This window comes from Danio rerio, chromosome 6 (assembly GCF_052040795.2).
Source record: "Danio rerio strain M-AB ecotype USA chromosome 6, GRCz13ab, whole genome shotgun sequence".
Classification (NCBI taxonomy): Eukaryota; Metazoa; Chordata; class Actinopteri; order Cypriniformes; family Danionidae; genus Danio; species Danio rerio.
The window spans coordinates 32,899,767-32,917,393 of record NC_141026.1 but is presented as its reverse complement, the minus strand read 5'-3'; the positions used below and the strand labels follow the sequence as shown (position 1 = coordinate 32,917,393).

The following is a 17,627-nucleotide window of genomic DNA, read 5'->3' as shown; positions in this document are numbered from 1 at the left end:
TGAGAGCACTAGTGGATTCTTTATATTTTAATGACTTTTTTTATTACAAACAATATTATCAGCATAAGTTAAGCATAATTAACGTCTCTTCAAAACTTAATTTTCTTTAAAAACACCAGGAGAATATGATGTTGGTGTAAAACATGATATAATTCAATGTTCCAAAGAGAAATAGTTCCTAAGGGAAAAGTCCCTACACTCAAAAAATAACTCCATGGATGGTCAGTTTAATTGAGGGCAGCATTTCCTTCTAATGAATTTTTGTGGCAAAAATAGTTTACACAATTAAATGCAATTGAGTTGGTCCAACATTATTTTATCAAATAAAAGTTTATATACATTTGTATTTTTACAGTATTTAAACTTAAACTCAAAGGTCTGATAACATCATACATACATGTGATAATACCATACTGTAATGTGTCGTACATTCTGAAATCTGTAAATTAAATAAAATAAAATAATTAAATAAAATTGAAAGTTCTAAATTATCATAAATGAACTAAAAGCCATTTTAAGCATATTTTATGAGTTACATATACAGTTAATTGAATCTCAGAACTGCATTTATGCTAATGAAGCTACTAATACCCAAAGCATGGGTGCTTCTGCAAGGTGGTATATTTCAAAACTCAAAGCATTACATGAACATCTTATAAATCTTTAAACTAAATTAAAGATTAAACTCTGACAAGTCTTTCTATTAACTTTAAACAACTAAGATTACTTCTATTGTCAACATTTCTCTTTCTCAATTCAATCCCATGCAATATAATTGAATTGTGTTGGTTGAGATATCTGATTAGGGGAGCATGCCTAATCAGATATCTCAACCAACACAATTCTTTCATGTTGTTCAATGTTATAATGCTTAAGTTAACTTAATGATTTACAAATTTAAGTGGACTCAACATCAAACAAATAAATTGGCCACAAAAATGACAAGAATTGTGTTGTTTCAGCTCATTTTAAACAGGTAGTCTGAACAAGCTGCAGTAATCACTTTTTTTGAGTGTAGGCTTTCAGTGGTTTTAACCCCATAGCAAATTTGTAGGTTTTAGTTTAACGGGCTCTTCATGCTTTCTGGCCTGTTGCTGGAGGAAAAGCCAAAAAGACAACATTCCAAAGTGACTTTTACAACTTTAAAACCACAGTTATACGGTTAAAACCATTTTGTCCATCACTCAGCATTACCAAAACTGAATACCTCCAGTTTGAAATGGATAGTTACATTATTGTTAATCCTCGTCTTAATGTGCATACCACCTAAGCACATAAAACAATGGCCCGAGAGAATATTAAATAGTCAACTTTCCATAGATCCTTTCAAATAGAAATAGATCTTCCCAGTGAATACTTTTTCTCTTGTGGCTGTACACTCCTCAGCAACTTTCGAACCACCTCCAATCTTCCCTTCTTCACCAAATCTTTTGAGAGCTCCGTCACCTCATCTGTGTGTGATCGACAGAGTACCTTCAACTCAGTCTGGACTACAGCAGATCCATATCGCTCTTCCGCCTGCTTTAAACATTCCTCTAACTGGATTATAGCATGACCCGTGTCTCTCCCGCTCTGGGTGAAGCTCATGAGAATAGCCTGCAGTAGGCAGCGCAGGATCGCTGTATCTTGAACGCCGGGAGGCTCCAGTTCAAGTGCTTTCCTGAAACAGTCAATGGCGTTCTGCTCCTCTCCTTTCAGCAGTAGGCAGCGACCTCTCAGAAGCTGTAGTTTAGAGATTGTAGAGCCCAGAGGACACTGTAGAGCTTTAGCTAGACTGACCAGGGCCTGGTTTATGGCCATTTCATCGACCAACAGGCTCTCCTGCAGAGCATCCACACCCATGTAGTAGTAAACCTGGGAGCAGGAGAGAGGTACATTAATTATGCTGTTAACTTTAGTTGCTTTATAGGTAGTTATTCATTCTGATTTCGTCACTATACCTGACCCATCTCCAAATGAGTCCTCAAACAGGGTCGAACAGCCTGAACACGTTCCAGGTCTGCACGGGCTGCTTTCAGAATCTGACGGTCAGGAATGCTACCTAGGCCACATTTTGCTTTGTCGAGATCCTTTGCATAATTGGTGACACTAAGCTGGAGAAAAAGCAGTTAGGTCAGTTAAAAGTGTCAGAACAAGAATGGACATCTTCATATATTGTGGATTTAAAAAGTATTTTAAGGAAAGCAATAAAAGGCATCATTCTGCCTCTGATAATAAAACAGTAATCATTTTCTGGTCATTAGTCAATAATGTCCATATTTAAAATGATGAACTACACATATACAAATGCATGGACAGCCCAAGGGGACATGGTGATAGGATAGAAATGACACAGGAGGAAAGGTTTCAATGCTTTTGCTATAGAGATACATTCTGCCAAGACATTGTGCACTCTCATAAATCATTTGCATTCTCACAAGAAACTTTGCATTCTCTTTAAAAAACAGGCCTGTTGTGTTCAACCACAAACCATGAGTTCTTTCAGCAAAGTACATCGATTGCTTTGGGTAATAAATAGGCTCTCTCTGAAAAGTATTGTTCCCAAAGAAGCATCTTTTTCTCACATACTGTAGGTAAGCATGTTGCATTTACCTAAAAAAACGATGTGATCTCTCTTAAATGTAGTCTTAGTGTTTTGCATAAAAATACTCTCAAAATTATTACATTGTCTCAATAAACTTCTTATTCTCTTAAAAGCTGGTTCTATTCAAAAGTAAAAGATTCAACTAAAGTTTGTAAATATTACATTCCCATGTTACTGTTCTCTTTCAAATGTTGGCCTATTGTATTCCTCTAAGAAATAGTGTGTCTTCCTGCATAATATTGCATTCACCATGAATAAACCCTCATCTCATAAAAGTAGGTCTGTTGCATTACATTTTCTTTAAAAAATTCCCTCAAAGTATTATGATCTTGCAAGAAATGTTGTTTTTTCTTAAAAGTTAGGCTTATTACATTCTTTCACAATAGTAGGTCTAGTGGATTCCCCTGAGAAACTCTCACAAAACATCTGCATTCTCAATCAAAAGTATTGTTCCTCAGAGAATCTGAGCATTCATTTGCAAAAGCTTTAAAACATTGTTATTCTTGTTTTTTTCTTAACACTATTATCTTGTCTCTTTGGGGGCCCTGAATGAACGTAAACTCATTACAATTATCTCAATTATTTGTGGACAATTGATGTAAATATGGGCAACGCAGTGGTTCAGTGGTTAGCACTGTCACCTCACCGCAGAAAGGTCGCTGGTTCGAGTCCCAGCTGTGTCAGTTTCCAAGTTCATCTTGTGTTTGCGTGGGTTTTCTTCAGGTGCTCTGATTTCCCCCACAGTCCAAAGACATGTGCTATAGGTGAATTGAATAAACTAAATTGGCCATAGTGTATGAGTGTGTATAGTTGTGTTCCCAGTACTGGGTTGCAGCTGCAAGAGCGTCCGCTGTGTAAAATATATTCTGGATAAGTTGGCGGTTCAATCCACTGTGGCAATCCTGATGAATAAACAGACTAAGCAAAGGAAAATAAATGGGGCAAATATGAGGCAGTTCATTCATTCATTCTTTTTCTTTTAGCTTTAGTCCCTTTATCAATCAGGGGTCGCCACTCGCCACAGAGAAATGAACTGCTAACTTATCCAACATGTTTTACACAGAGGAGGCCCTTCCAGCTGCAACCCAGTACTGGTAAATGTCATACTGGAAAAAAACACACACACCCGTACACTTCGGCCAATTTAGATTAATCAATTCACCTATAGCGTATGTCTTTGGACTGTGGGGAAACCGGAGCACCTGGAGAAAACCCACGCCGGGGAAACCGGAGCACCTGGAGAAAACCCACGCCAACATGGGGAGAACATGCAAACTCTACATCTGATCAAGCCCTGGACTCGAACCAGCAAACTTCTTGCTGTGAGGTGACGTTACTAACCACTAAGTCACCATGTCACCCTAGATGCAGTTTAATTGATGCATTTTAAATGTCCAAATTTGTTCTAGGGCAGGCTTGTATAATTACTTCTATCTGACATCAGCTAAATTTCATTTTAATCTGTCAAAAATAGGTGTGTATCTTTGTCTTTGCCAAGGCATTAGTTATGTCATCCTAGAGTATGATTCAATGAGAGGATATAAAAATAAATAAACACGGCCAATTCAACATAATTAATGATGTACAGACTTTCATATTTAGGCCTATGTAAAACAATAATAAAATAACTTCTCTTACCTTTGCACGAGTGCAGTAGGCCTGCCAATTGAGTTCAGCATCAGGTAGAACACTGAGTGCCATGTTACAGATTCCTGTGGCCATCTCCAGTTTGCCTGACAGGAAGAACACGTTCGCTAGCCTGTTGAGTATGAGTGCATCATCCGTTGCAAGCTTAATGGCCTGTGGAAGTCAGCAGAGAGAACCAGTCTAAGCATGCAAAGGCTTTTACAATGCATCACTACTCATATAGTCACAGGATTATTAACCTATAATTTATCAGCTTATGTGTAATCACATCAAACTTAAGCCTACACACATCTTTATAACACCTGTGTCAAGAAACAACAAAAGTTACGCATCACACCCAATCATGTTGTGGATACAGAGCAAATGTGGGCAGATAACCGTAATGCTGGAATCTGATCTATTAATGTGACCACAAACAGACTAAATTTGTTCCTAGGCTGACATACAGTACCGATCCGTAGCACGTCAGAGGGTCTGATCCAGAGTATCCACAGTCATGGACAGACATTGGCACAGTGGAAAACTCCTCCGTTCGCTCCAGCATGAGACCAATATAACACCAGGCCAGGGCTAGAAGGTAAAGAAGAGATGCAAAGTGAGACATTGGCTTTTATAGAGTTGGCTTAGAAAAGCCTACAGTGAACAAAGTTTGGAGACTACAAAAGAAAAATACATCCGGGCTTGTGGGATCACAAACACTTCAGGTTACGTGCAGCAAAGGATCGTTTTTATGAATTATAAAAAATATATAGCTAGCATTTGACAAAGAACAGCTTCTCAAATAACGAACTTGCTAAAGATATAAGAATGTTTCATATTACTTACACATGCTTATTCTGAATTTATATGAAAGACACTAGCTAGATTTTATTTTAGAGAGCTGGTGTGAGGTTCAGCTGTGTCCTATGTGTTATTTTCTGTCTGATTCAGGCACAAACTGATACGGCTAACAGCTACTCTGACTAATAGTGTTTACACAGTGCAAAAGCAAGTGCTTGTGGGAGCGTGATGCTTTTTCTGGTAAAGTGGAGCCGATGTGCGAATCACAGCACATTATTTTATCTGAGCAATCAGAGCCTCTTGGGGGCGGGTCTTTAAAAGGAACTAGGAAATATGACACTTATTTTCATGTTAGCTGAGTAGCTATATATAATCAAAGTAAGATATATGAAAAAAAATAACGTGAGTATTTTTTACTAATGAAGCATGAGCACACATTGCTTTGGATCTTATAAACACAACCAAGCCTTAAAGGTGCAGTAGGTGATCTGCCAAAATGCTAACCGGTTAGCATAATATCTTTGAAACACAATCTCAACCCTACACAACCCACTATTTTATGTTCAGTTTTTTTCAATTCAGCTTTATTTGTATAGCGCTTTTACAATGTAGATTGTGTCAAAGCAGCTTCACATAAATGTTCATAGTAACTGGATCAGGGTAGTTTAGTTTTAAGTGTTTAAGTTCAGTTCAGTTTAGCTCAGTTCAGTGTGGTTTAAAATCATTACTGAGAGTCCAAACACTGAAGAGCAAATTCATCGATGCGTAGCTCTACCGATCCTGAACCATGCAAGCCAGTGGCGACAGCAGAGAGGAAATAAAAAATATAATTTGCAAGTTAGAAATGGGTTGGCCGGCGGCGTGCAGCACTTATTACTATTACACTTATTACTAAGCCATACCTACGTGCTATTTCAGACCGAATATTCAGAGTATTGTTAAACAGATGTTGTCATTGTTCAAAAATGAACCAATGTGAATACAAAAGCAACTTCACCTCGGTAAAGCAGGCTAGGCAGAATATCGCTATTTACTAATGTTTTAATGTTAAATTAAATAAATATCGACATTATCGATGCTGTAAAAGGTACCTTATGAAACTGAAAACAGTCACATCAATATTTCACCGTATATTTTGATTCTGCATTTGATTTTACTGATGTGATCTTGTGTGCACATGAACGCGTGGCATGCATTAACGCGTGCACATCATAATGGCGGATCTGCGTGAACAGAGATGTGCAGATACACAAATCTATATTTGCTGACAGACAGTTTAGGCTACTTATTGGAGTTATAGGAGATGTCGGCCTGACAATATTTAATTAGAGAACATTTTTTCATTTTATTCCTTACCCAGAATGTAAAAATACATAAAAACACATTTAGATCATTTACTTTAATCATTACCATTGGAATTTGAAGAGACGTTCAACCAGCACAACCTACATCACCTACACAATCACCTACTGCACCTTAAAAAAACTCTGGACCCCCTCTTTAATTATGTATGAGATGAATCACCTTTCTGATGATTACCATGTAGGTTTTGCACACCATATTGAATGGTCCAACCAAAGAACTCAAAACAGGCCTCTCAGGAGACTTTTCATGATTTGTTGCACTACATGTTGATAAATGACATAGAAGCGTATTACAAGAAACAGCTTTTTTCAATGTACACTCTTCAATTCTTCAAAGCTCTCACTCTGGTAAATTGACAAGGAATTTATAATGAACACAGCTCTCGTCTTAATGATTTCTTGACATTTGAAATCTTTTAGAAGGCGATAAGAGGTCATAAAAGAGCCAAGCATGACAAGTGGCAATATAAAACCGGAAAGGCTGGTCTGTGAAACTTTTCACTCCACCGTTTATGTAGAGGTGTATAAAGGACAGGGCCAGATCCCTCAGGCCTCTAACTGTCAGGGCCCTCAAGGTGAGAGAAAATTAAATGTAACATTTATAGACAGACTAAAAGCACTTGAAGGTGTGGCAGTGAATCCCGTCAATGTAAAATCGACCAAAAAATATGTACTTGTAGTGTTCAACATCTTAATATTGTCTGGACTAATTTATTATTATTAGTTTGTGACCACATTGTACAATTGTTTTTCCCTCCATTTAGTTAAATTGTGGTCATGATTTAATACTTAAAAATAAAAAAAAATAAATACATTTATTACAACATGGCCACCATTGCCTAAACTGAGGGAATGAATTAATGATCTAGGAACGATTTACTAATCTAAATAATGGAACAAATTTCCACAACATCAATATTTTTCTGCATGTTATGTGCAAAGCTCTATTCCATTATATGTAGAATGTATTGAATATTTTCAAACCTTAAATATTGCATTTGGAACTTTACATTTAATAACATTACAACTCTCTACTACGGCTCTGACGATCAATATCAGTCCCTGATTATCGTCTCACCTACAGTATTAACATGGACACTCTTATTGTTCAGTAAATATATCTAGTGTATGAAAATTACCTTTGAGATGCGTGTTCTCAGATTTTAGAGTCTCAGTGAGAAGCTTGAGACCCTTGTTGAAATAGTTCACTCTTGTGAAGTCAATGTCATTTGAATCCCGTACAATTCCATCTAACCTATAAAAACAAGTCAATAATAGTAAAGATCAGCTTAATAATGTTTCAGTTCAAGAAATGGAATAACAGAGATTCCTTAAATGCCACATATGTTGTCATGTTTGATATCTTAAAAATGAAGGAACATGTAGGTGTAAAAATACTTATGTAAATACCTTATGTAAATTGTTGCCATTTTGAAATACCAATTTCTTTTTTCCTCCATCGGTATCTGTAAGAAATTAAAGAACAAGAAAGTTACTGACACTAGTTGGCAGTTTCCTTATTGGTTTCTTTAGTGTTTTCCCTGCGTTTTAACTCATTGTAGTATGCAAATTTCACAGCAAAAAAAATGTTGCAGAAATACTAGTGCTTTTAAATTCAGAGTTCAAATTTATTGTTTTATTCCTCTTAAACTTTACAAGAACATAAAAAATAGTACCCCTTGTGGCATTGTCAGGGTCAAAAAGTTTAATATATCAGATTATACAGTGTTTCTCAACCATGCTCCTGGAGGGCCACCAGCTCAGCACATTATCCATGTCTCCTTAACAAAACACTTTTTTTTAAGACAATCCAAAGTTGATTCTAAAATACTGCATTAACTGGCTTCACAAAAATGTAATGATATGTTCATTATTTAATAAATTCTATTGTCAACTACTCTCTAACAACATTACTATGTCTCCCTGTAAAGTACATATGAAATTGTGATATTCTTACCAGCTCATCTCCATAATCGAGCGCACGGTTGTATAACATCAGCGCCGCTGTCAGCCTCTCGCGTAAATCTTCATCCCTCTCCAATTCCACATCATGAGGATGTGCGTACGCTTGTTCAGCCAAGCACCGGGCTGCCCTAAGCCTGCAGTCTGTTTGGTTTTCTCCCATCTCTCGCCCCATGAGGCCAGCCACACGCTCCACACACCCCCCCTCATCCACCTCACGGCCCAGGCGTTCATAAACATATCCCAGGTTGGCCCAGGCGTTGAGATTTTCTGGATCCTCTTGGCAGATGCTACGAAATGTTTCTTCTGCTGTCTCCAGTTCGTCCATATGAAACGCCAGCACACCCAGTATATTACGCACAGCATATTGCAATCGTCCCGTCTCAGCTTCCAGCTCAGCCCTTAGGCTCTCCCGCTTCATCTGGGTGTCCCGGAGCCGAAGGGTAGCTGATCCATTGGGTTCGCCGTTCAGATTTAACTCCAGATGAAAGTGGCCGGGAATATAGGCCATTCCTTCAATTAGAGACTCAATGTCTTCTTCTATGCTGTCCTCCATTGTGTCCTGCACACGTACTGATAATGTCTGAGGAAGACAGAGGAACTTATAAGCTGGACAGGAAATACAGGTTTAAAGAGGAGGAGATATAAGACATGAGTGCATCTTGAACGTGCGCTTTTTTGCTTCCTGTAACAGGTTACTCAACCTCTACACTGTGGTTTTTACATTAACTATTTTAATTTGAAAAGAAAACATGGGCGTCTGCTTTGAGAACTGTGTAAAGAATGAGTCTTGCTTTCTGAATTTAAGTGACACACCTTGGAGTCATGTAGGGTTTGTCAGTTACCATGAATTAGAAAACAGAGAGCCAAGAGGTGCTGGAGTTGTGACGTCAGAACCTGGAAGACTAGTTCATCACTGCTTCCTGCAACATTTTTCTATGGGCTTTTATAATGGGGTTTATCATTTTTAAGTTCTTTACAGATGATCCAGAAAGCTGCAGCTCGTCTGGTCTTCAATGAGCCCATGTAACTCACCTCTCTTTATCTTTCTGCATTGGTTACTGGTCAAGGCTTGTATCAATTTCAAATCCTTGATGCTTGCTTACATAGGTCTACATCCTCTCCAGAAGCCTCTGGTCAGAAAGTGAGCACCGCCTTGTGATACCATTGCATAGAGGCTATGGGCAAAACCCAATTCTATTTTTTGTATCCCTACCCTTGAAACAGAGTCTGATGGGTGATGTCTTCAAATCTTACCCCTAAGAAATGGGACAGCACTACAACACCTGCACACGTCATCATATGTCAGCACGAGCTCTTTATATGAGATCGATAATGGTGACTGCTGTAGTTATTCCAGTTACAGTATTTTTTGGTATTTATCTTCAGGAAAACATTGAAGGCAACAGTATCATGTTATCATGACGATTTAATGCGGCAATAATTAACATTATACCAGACACTGTAAAAAGGTTATTCCCAGGTTATTTTTTATTATAGTTTTTGCAGACAAAAACAAGGAACCGACAGACAAACCCATCGTAAAACAATAATCTGTGCAAAATGTAAAATAAAGCATGAAGTAAGGGAAAATGGTGACATATAAGACATGTATGACCTACAAAAACACACAGCAAAAAAACTTACAAATCTTCGGAAATTAAACACTATTGGTCTTCATGGAGTTTTAGAAAAAAAAAGACTGGATCCCACATTTGATCAAATTTTTCCAGAAGTGGTATACCTAGTTCTTTCCAAATGTTAAGTGGAGGTGAGTCCAAGAAGCCAGTCAGGAAAAAAGGGGCCTAACATTTTACTTCCAGAAACAAAGAATAACTTTTTTTTTTACTGAACGGGTAACTCTACATTTCGGTTGAGAGTCTCCAGAAAATCTGACGAGCCAAAAATTGCTATTCTGTCAGGGAGTAAAATACAATCGTAAACTTTAGCAAAGAACTGAAATATTTCTAACCAAAAATTCTGAATTTGAACACGGGAACAAAAAAAGTTGTGCTAAGGTACGTTCAGCAGCTTTACATTTGTCACATTGGGTAGCTGGGTAGCTTCTTCTATGTAGTAAGCATAGACAATATGTTGAGTTTTTTTCAGTGATGTAAACTGCACACACTCACTCCCTTAAAAATGGTTTTGTAGTTACTTATTAAAGCCAATCCCACTGCACCAAGAGATGCTGACAAACATGGATGATCATCAGATTGCAGCATGTCACTTCTCAGGCATTCGACCATTAGCAGCAATTCAGCATGGTCATTTAGTGAAAACAAGTTCTGACAGACACCAGCAGAAATAACACGATAATCCAACAAAATCCAATGAAGCTGTTTCTTGGCATATAATGTAATGTGAGTTGGCCTTTATAAAATATGTTGTTAAAATGAAACATTACTGTGTGTAGAATTTTTGTAATGATACTACATAAAAGTATATTCAGGCTATGTTTACCACAGTTGTTTTATAAATTTACTTATAAATTGAAAACCCTCACAGAATTTCATAGGCAAGTCTTGAGGCTCTTCCAGTTTTAGCCACTCATGCTAAAAAAAAGACATCAAAAACTGCTGTCTGTATGTAAGGTAACATTCTAAATGCCTTTTGTTTTGCTATTTCTAAATCTCAGCTTCCTGGTCCGTGTGTGAGTAAAGTTGTTCTTAGAAATGTCACCAGAGTTGAGGAAGTACATGTGGTCTGATAAACTTTTTGATAAAAATGTGCTTTATTGTTATTGTTTGTGTGCTAGCAACAATAATACTGTAAAAGTACTAATATGTCAACCCTTAATGTCATTAGATAGTTTAAAAAACATAAATTGTTTACTCAACCTTTGTGCCTACCTTTTGTCTGTGGATTTAGTAATGTTGACCAGGACTGTTTCCATATTTGAAAAATAAATTTAACCAAAGTATACAATGTATATCTCAGTAAATACAATATGCCAGTTCAATGGAAAACAGGTTACTCATAAACGGTATTATCTTGTCAACAAAAAGGCCGAATCAGCCAATCACTGTCAGCAACTTAATCTATTAGGCAAGTACTGTAGACATCAAGGTGATCTGTTGAACTTAAAATTGCTGACCTACTGGAATTTTCATCTCTAAGGTTTGCTAAGTATCATCATCTGAGAGAGAGAGAGTGTGAGAGAGAGAGAGAGAGAGAGAGAGAGAGAGAGAGAGAGAGAATATATACAGTGAGCATTAATTCTGTGGGTGAATGTTTTGTTTATGCCAGAGGTCAGAGAATGATGAAAAGGCAACAAACAACACAACAAAACCAGAAGCAGATGAGCTACAGCAGCAGAAAATTATAGCCATTTCAGTCCTGTTAAATAGACTTTTTTAAATTACTTAAAATCAGTGCTTAATTTGAGCCAGATCTTGCAAGATCCTGTTTGGAAGTGTGTGTGTGTGTGTGTGTGTGTGTGCGTGCGTGCGTGCGAATGTGAATGAGTGTGAGTGAATGTGAATGAGTGTGAGTGAAAACTGTGTGGATTGTGAGTGAAAACTGTGTGGATTGTGAGTGCGCGCTAGTCATAGGATGATAATCGTCTTCAAGTTATACCACGGTTTGAAAAAAAATTTAACCTTTAAAAAGGTTTTAAAACTTAAATTAAAATTTTCAGCAATACTGTTCCTAAGGTATGTGTAAGATTTTTTTTTTTAATCTACTTTTTTTTTTAGGACAACATTATCTCCAGCAGAAACAATATCCAAAGATGCTGTTTTAAATTGTAAAAAAAAAAAATTATAATAATAATAAATCTGTTTTTGAAATAAATGAAGACAGCAAAAGTCAATGATTCATTTGGATTATTTAGCCTGACATGTTTCTTGTTACTAAATATTTTAAATGTTTCTCAAAATAAAATATATTGTGTTTTAAAGAAAAAAATGTTTTAGTTTTTATTACCCAGACATTTAAAAAATATACCTTTTAGAGCATTAATCACAATACTGTGAATCTTTGATATTTTTATCCAAGGTTATCATACCGCCAGAATCTTATACCGACCCATGCCTAGTGTGCGCACACACATACACATGACAGTAGTTACCATACGCAAGTTAAAGCAAAAGTCTATTGGCCATCAAGGATAATTTCAGCCAATCAGTTTTCTTATTTTTACAATCACTCTTATTAGTTGGTGACTGTTTCGCGTGCAGTGAAAATAAATAACAGCATAGTGGCCTAACGTTTATCTAAAGAATATTTGTATGTTCAAAATGGCAAAGAGGCAGTCACGCATATTTAAATTTTTTTAAAACCACAGGTAAATCTGATAATGAGCCTGATCAAAAGACTGAGAAGATGAAACTGCACCCATGGATCAGGATAGTAAGAGGCAGAAGCAAAGCAATCTCAAGTCAGCCAGAAAACATGACAGAAGATGTATTGTGGGCTCTTCTTAGTATCTGAGTGAGTCATGATGCAACCCATCTCTGGGAAACATCCATACATACGTACACTCATACACTACGGACAATTTAGCCTACCAAATTCAACTGTAACGCATGTCTCTGGACTGTGGGGAAAACCGGAGCACCCGGAGGAAACCCACGCGAACGCAGGGAGAACATGCAAACTCCCCACAGAAATGCCAACTGACCCAGTTGAGGCTCGAACCAGTGACCTTGTTGCTGTGAGGCAACAGCACTACCTACTGCGCCACTGCATCACCCGTTACGTTTTTATTATCCATAATTGACCTATATGGCACAAAATAATTAAATACAGTTCAGAAATGTGATGCTGTTTTTTTTTTTTTTTTGCGCTGCTTTTTTGGACCATTTAATCATGTCATGTTCTGGGAAAACTGAAATTGTTTGGTGGACGTTGGTCACGGTAACTTTTATTTCCTGGTTTTGTTCCGGGAGTTATTCATTTACAAATTAAGCACAGCCTTAAATGAATGAAAAAGATTACTCACTCTCAAATGATTCGAAATGTTAGAGTTTTTTTCTGTTAAGCACAAAAAAAAAAACATTCTAGAATTCTTGAAACCGTTAACAATTGACTTCCATACTAAGAAAAACAATACTATGGAAGTATCTATGTTAGCGTTCAACAGAAGATAGAATCTCAAACAGGTTTGTGACAGGTGAAGAGTGAGTAAATGATGACAGAATTTTCAGTTTTGGGTGAACAATCCCGTAAGTCTTAGAATTAAGGTTACAAGTTGACTAGGCTCACCAAGATGCAATAAAGTTTATCTAATCTAAAAAGTCTTGATTTCTGTTTATATAGGGATGTTTGAATCACAATTTGGCAATTTGTCTTTCTTGCATGTTATATAATATTCTTTGCATTCTTTGGGCGTCTTTCAGCATTGTTTAAACATACATTAAATATTCTTGCTAACCTTGTCTATCCCTTAATGTACAGTTTACCCATGTTCAGGATAACATACCATCTTAAAACACTTAAAATAATTCAAAGAGATTTAGTTTATACATTTTTTTTTGTTAGAAATGTCAACAATAGTCAAATACCGCTTCATGGCCACCAGATCTTGATCCAATACAGCACCTTTGAGTATGCTGCAACAAATCTGCAGCAACTACAGTATGTGATATTAGCATGTACTAAAATCATTAAGTATTGTTTCCTGTGTTTAAATCTATGGTATGAAAAACAAAGGCAAAATAGGATCCAACCCATACTAGCAAGGATGTACCTATAAAATGGCAATTGAGTGTATATAGCAGCTAAAATACACAGGTAGATACACTCACCGGCCACTTTATTAGTTATACCTTACTAGTAGTTGGACCCACTTTTGCCTTTAGAACTGCTTTAATCCTTTGTGTCATAGATTCAACAAGGTACTGGAAATATTCCTTAGATATTTTGGTCCATATTGCCATGATAGCATCAGTTGCTGTTGATTTGTCAGCTGCACATTCATGATTTGAATTTCCCGTTTCACCACATCCCAAAGGTGCTCTATTGGATTGAGATCTGGTGACTGTGGAAGCCAATTGAGTACAGTGAACTCATTGTCATGTTAAAGAGACCGGTCTGAGATTATTCTCGCTTTATGCATTATCCTGCTGGAAGTAGCCATCAGAAGATGGGTACACTGTGGTCATGAAGGGATGGACATGGTCAGCAACAATACTCAAGTAGGTTGTGGTGTTGACACAATGCTCAATTGGTACTAATGGATCAAAAGTGTGCCAAGAAAATATTTTGGACCATTCTCTGTAAACCCTAGAGATGGTTGTGCGTGAAAATCCCAATAGTTCAGCATTTTCTGAAATACTCAGACCAGCCCATCTAGCACCAACAACCATGCCACGTTCAAAGCCACTTAAATCACCTTTCTTCCACTTTCTGATGTTTGGTTTGAACTGCAGCAGATCGCCTTCATGTCTACATGCCTAAATGCATTTAGTTGCTGCCATGTCATTGGCTGATTAGAAATTTGCATTAACGAGTAGTTGGACTGATGTACTTATTAAAGTGGCCGGTGAGTGTATATGAAACATTTATCTTAACAATTGTCAGCAAGAAGCATGGTTCTGTACGTTTTACCAGCCCAGTATGCAATTTTCACTTTAGGTGCAATTTCAATTATGTCCACTAGAATGAATCCTTTCACTAAATATAAAGAACAAGCAAAGGGCACAACAGCAAAACTCACAATTGGAACTGTGGGGGTCTTTCTTAATCATGGAAAAAATATGCATTGCTCAAGTATATTAGGAATCCATATGCATATGAATCTTATTTTATTTCAATATTTTGGTCCATATCATGGAAACAGTTCTTTCAACATGCAGTCAATGCTGTATATTAAGCTCCCGTTTCGAAGTATGTGAATGAACAGTGACGTTTTTATGATTACCTCAGACCGGAATTATGGGTCAGTTGTGTGAGGTTGTTCGCCACACGCTCCTGTTCTGTTTTTGTCCATAATGACTATAGCAGAGGGGAGATCCTCATTGTGTATCCAGCAGATGTATAATGATGTCATCTTGACTTAGTCTGAGACCTAAAAGAGCGATAGTTTGACAGAGAGCAGAATAAGGACTCTATGACTCGTCTAGGTTTGTATTTTGTTAATATATGTAACTACATACAAAACTGATCATGCATATCAGGCATGTGGTACAGACCACAACTTTTTTCATTAGTATGGAAACATGGTGTCAACTCACCATTTACTGACTAAAGTTGGCAAGCAATTACGAATAGGATTTTAGTGGAAACATATTAAATGTCAGACTAGGATGTGTTTAGCAGACAGTGGGGCTTGATATTCAACAGTTCCAGTCTGAATATAATTTTGTTTAAGGAATCATTCAACATACACATTATTTAATGTTTGTGCCTGGTTTTTACCTAAGAGTGGCACAGTCTCTAGTTTTAATGTGTTTACCAGTACACACATTTCATTATTAATACTTTTGCATATTCACTATCAAATATGCACAACTTCTTAAATATTGGTTAGAATTATGTAGTCATAAATACATTTTTATTTATTTAAAGGGAATTCTATCATTAAGTACTTTAAACTCAAGTTGTTCTGTAGTTTGCTGAACATAAAGGAAATTGTGCTGTTTTTACAATGCACTAATGTTATACAGTAATTACGAAAATTTGACTAATAAAAAGCGTTCATGTCCTCAAAAGACTTACATTAAGTTAAGTTCCAGCCCTTGAATCTGATTGATTGAGCATTTTGAAGCAGTAGTAAAACACACACCTGTGACTTCATCATATCAGTATTACTGTGTCACTGTACATCAAGTGTTGTTGTCATTCCCTATGTATTATACATTTCTTGCAAAATTCCTCTTTTTTTATTTCAAGAGAATGATGCTTGCTGTATTATCCAAGCTTCACTCATCTAATTTAATAATCAAATTCCTTCATCTTACCCTATCAAAGAAAATCTTCCCATGCAGGAGTACAATAGGAATATTAAATGTTTTCTGTTTCTGTACAGTAGTGTCTCTTAATCAACACTTCTAATAAATCTACTTGCCTTTTTATTTCAAACTGTTATATTTGCATGTTAACTATAGCATTTATAGACACTATCAGGGGCAGATTCAACCAATAAGTGAGGTAAGCGGCCGCTTAGAGCATCAGGAAATCTGGGGGCCCCCAATAAATATCTAGAGGTAAATTATACCTATAAACTATATATAACATCGTTTTCTGCCATATTTTATATGGTGAGAGTTAAACAAATACAATTTTAACTTAATTAAACATTATTAAATACAATCTAAAATTTTATTATTATAGTAATGTAATGTTATGTAATAATAATATTGCAAAATAAAATATCCATCATGGAGCAGTCCAGCAGTCAAATTTATTTTAAAAAATATATTATTTTTAGTTGTAAATCATTTCAAGAAAACAAATAATTTAAAATGTACAGATTGCATTAATTTAATATGTTGAAAAGAAGATTGAGTGATATAAAAAAACAGCAATATAAATAAATATTAAATGAAAGTTGAAAGAGTCACTGGGTCGCTGGTTCGAGCCTCGGCTCAGTTGGCGTTTCTGTTTGGAGTTTGCAAGTTCTCCCTGCATTTGCGTGGGTTTCCTTTGGGTGCTCCGGTTTACCCCACAGTCCAAAGACATGTGGTACAGGTTGATTGGGTAGGCTAAATTGTCCGTAGTGTATGAGTGTTTGTGTGAATGTGTGTGTGGATGTTTCCCAGGGATGGGTTGTGGCTGGAAGGGCATCCACTGCGTAAAAACTTGCTGGATAAGTTGGCGGTTCGTTCCGCTGTGGCAACCACGGATTAATAAAGGGACTAAGCCGACAAGAAAAATGATAAAGTTGAAATAGTGCATTTCAGGACTAGAGCCCTATGGCTGGAATTGCTCAGGGCCGCAAAATCACTAAATCCGCCCCTGGTCATTGTGCACTGTGTTTATATTGTAGTGGAAGCAAGCCTTTTAATAAATTACATAAATGTAGCATATTAAGAATTTTATTTTAGTATTGTTATACAGCTATAGGGGTTAATTATGATAAATTGTGATAGCATATACAACATGTACAGCTGAAGTCAAAATTATTAGCCCCCCTTTGAATTTTTTTTCCCTTTTTTTAATAGCTATTTCCGAAATTATGTTTACCAGAGCACAGACATTTTCACAGTTTTTCTGATATTGTTTTTTCTTCTGGATAAAGTCTTATTTGTTTTATTTTGGGTAGAATAAAAGCAGTTTTAAATTTTTTAAACAACATTTTTAGGACAAAATTATTAGCCCCTTTAAGCTATTTTTTTTCGATAGTC

At 36.5% G+C, this 17,627-nt stretch overlaps 2 protein-coding genes across 2 annotated transcripts in view; one reads left to right on the top strand and one right to left on the bottom strand.

Moving 5' to 3' along the window:
- lepr (leptin receptor) overlaps positions 1-17,627 on the top strand; it is an 847,758-nt gene that overhangs the window by 611,884 nt on the left and 218,247 nt on the right. The gene's annotated exons all lie outside the window — the stretch shown is intronic.
- ttc22 (tetratricopeptide repeat domain 22) lies at positions 13-8,915 on the bottom strand. Its single transcript, XM_087257486.1, has 7 exons — positions 8,333-8,915; positions 7,786-7,841; positions 7,515-7,630; positions 4,683-4,801; positions 4,223-4,384; positions 1,941-2,093; positions 13-1,854 (listed from the first exon to the last, which is right to left on the bottom strand). Exons 1-7 carry the CDS (start codon positions 8,891-8,893, stop codon positions 1,327-1,329), a joined length of 1,695 nt encoding a protein of 564 aa, XP_087113612.1. The 5' UTR covers positions 8,894-8,915; the 3' UTR covers positions 13-1,326.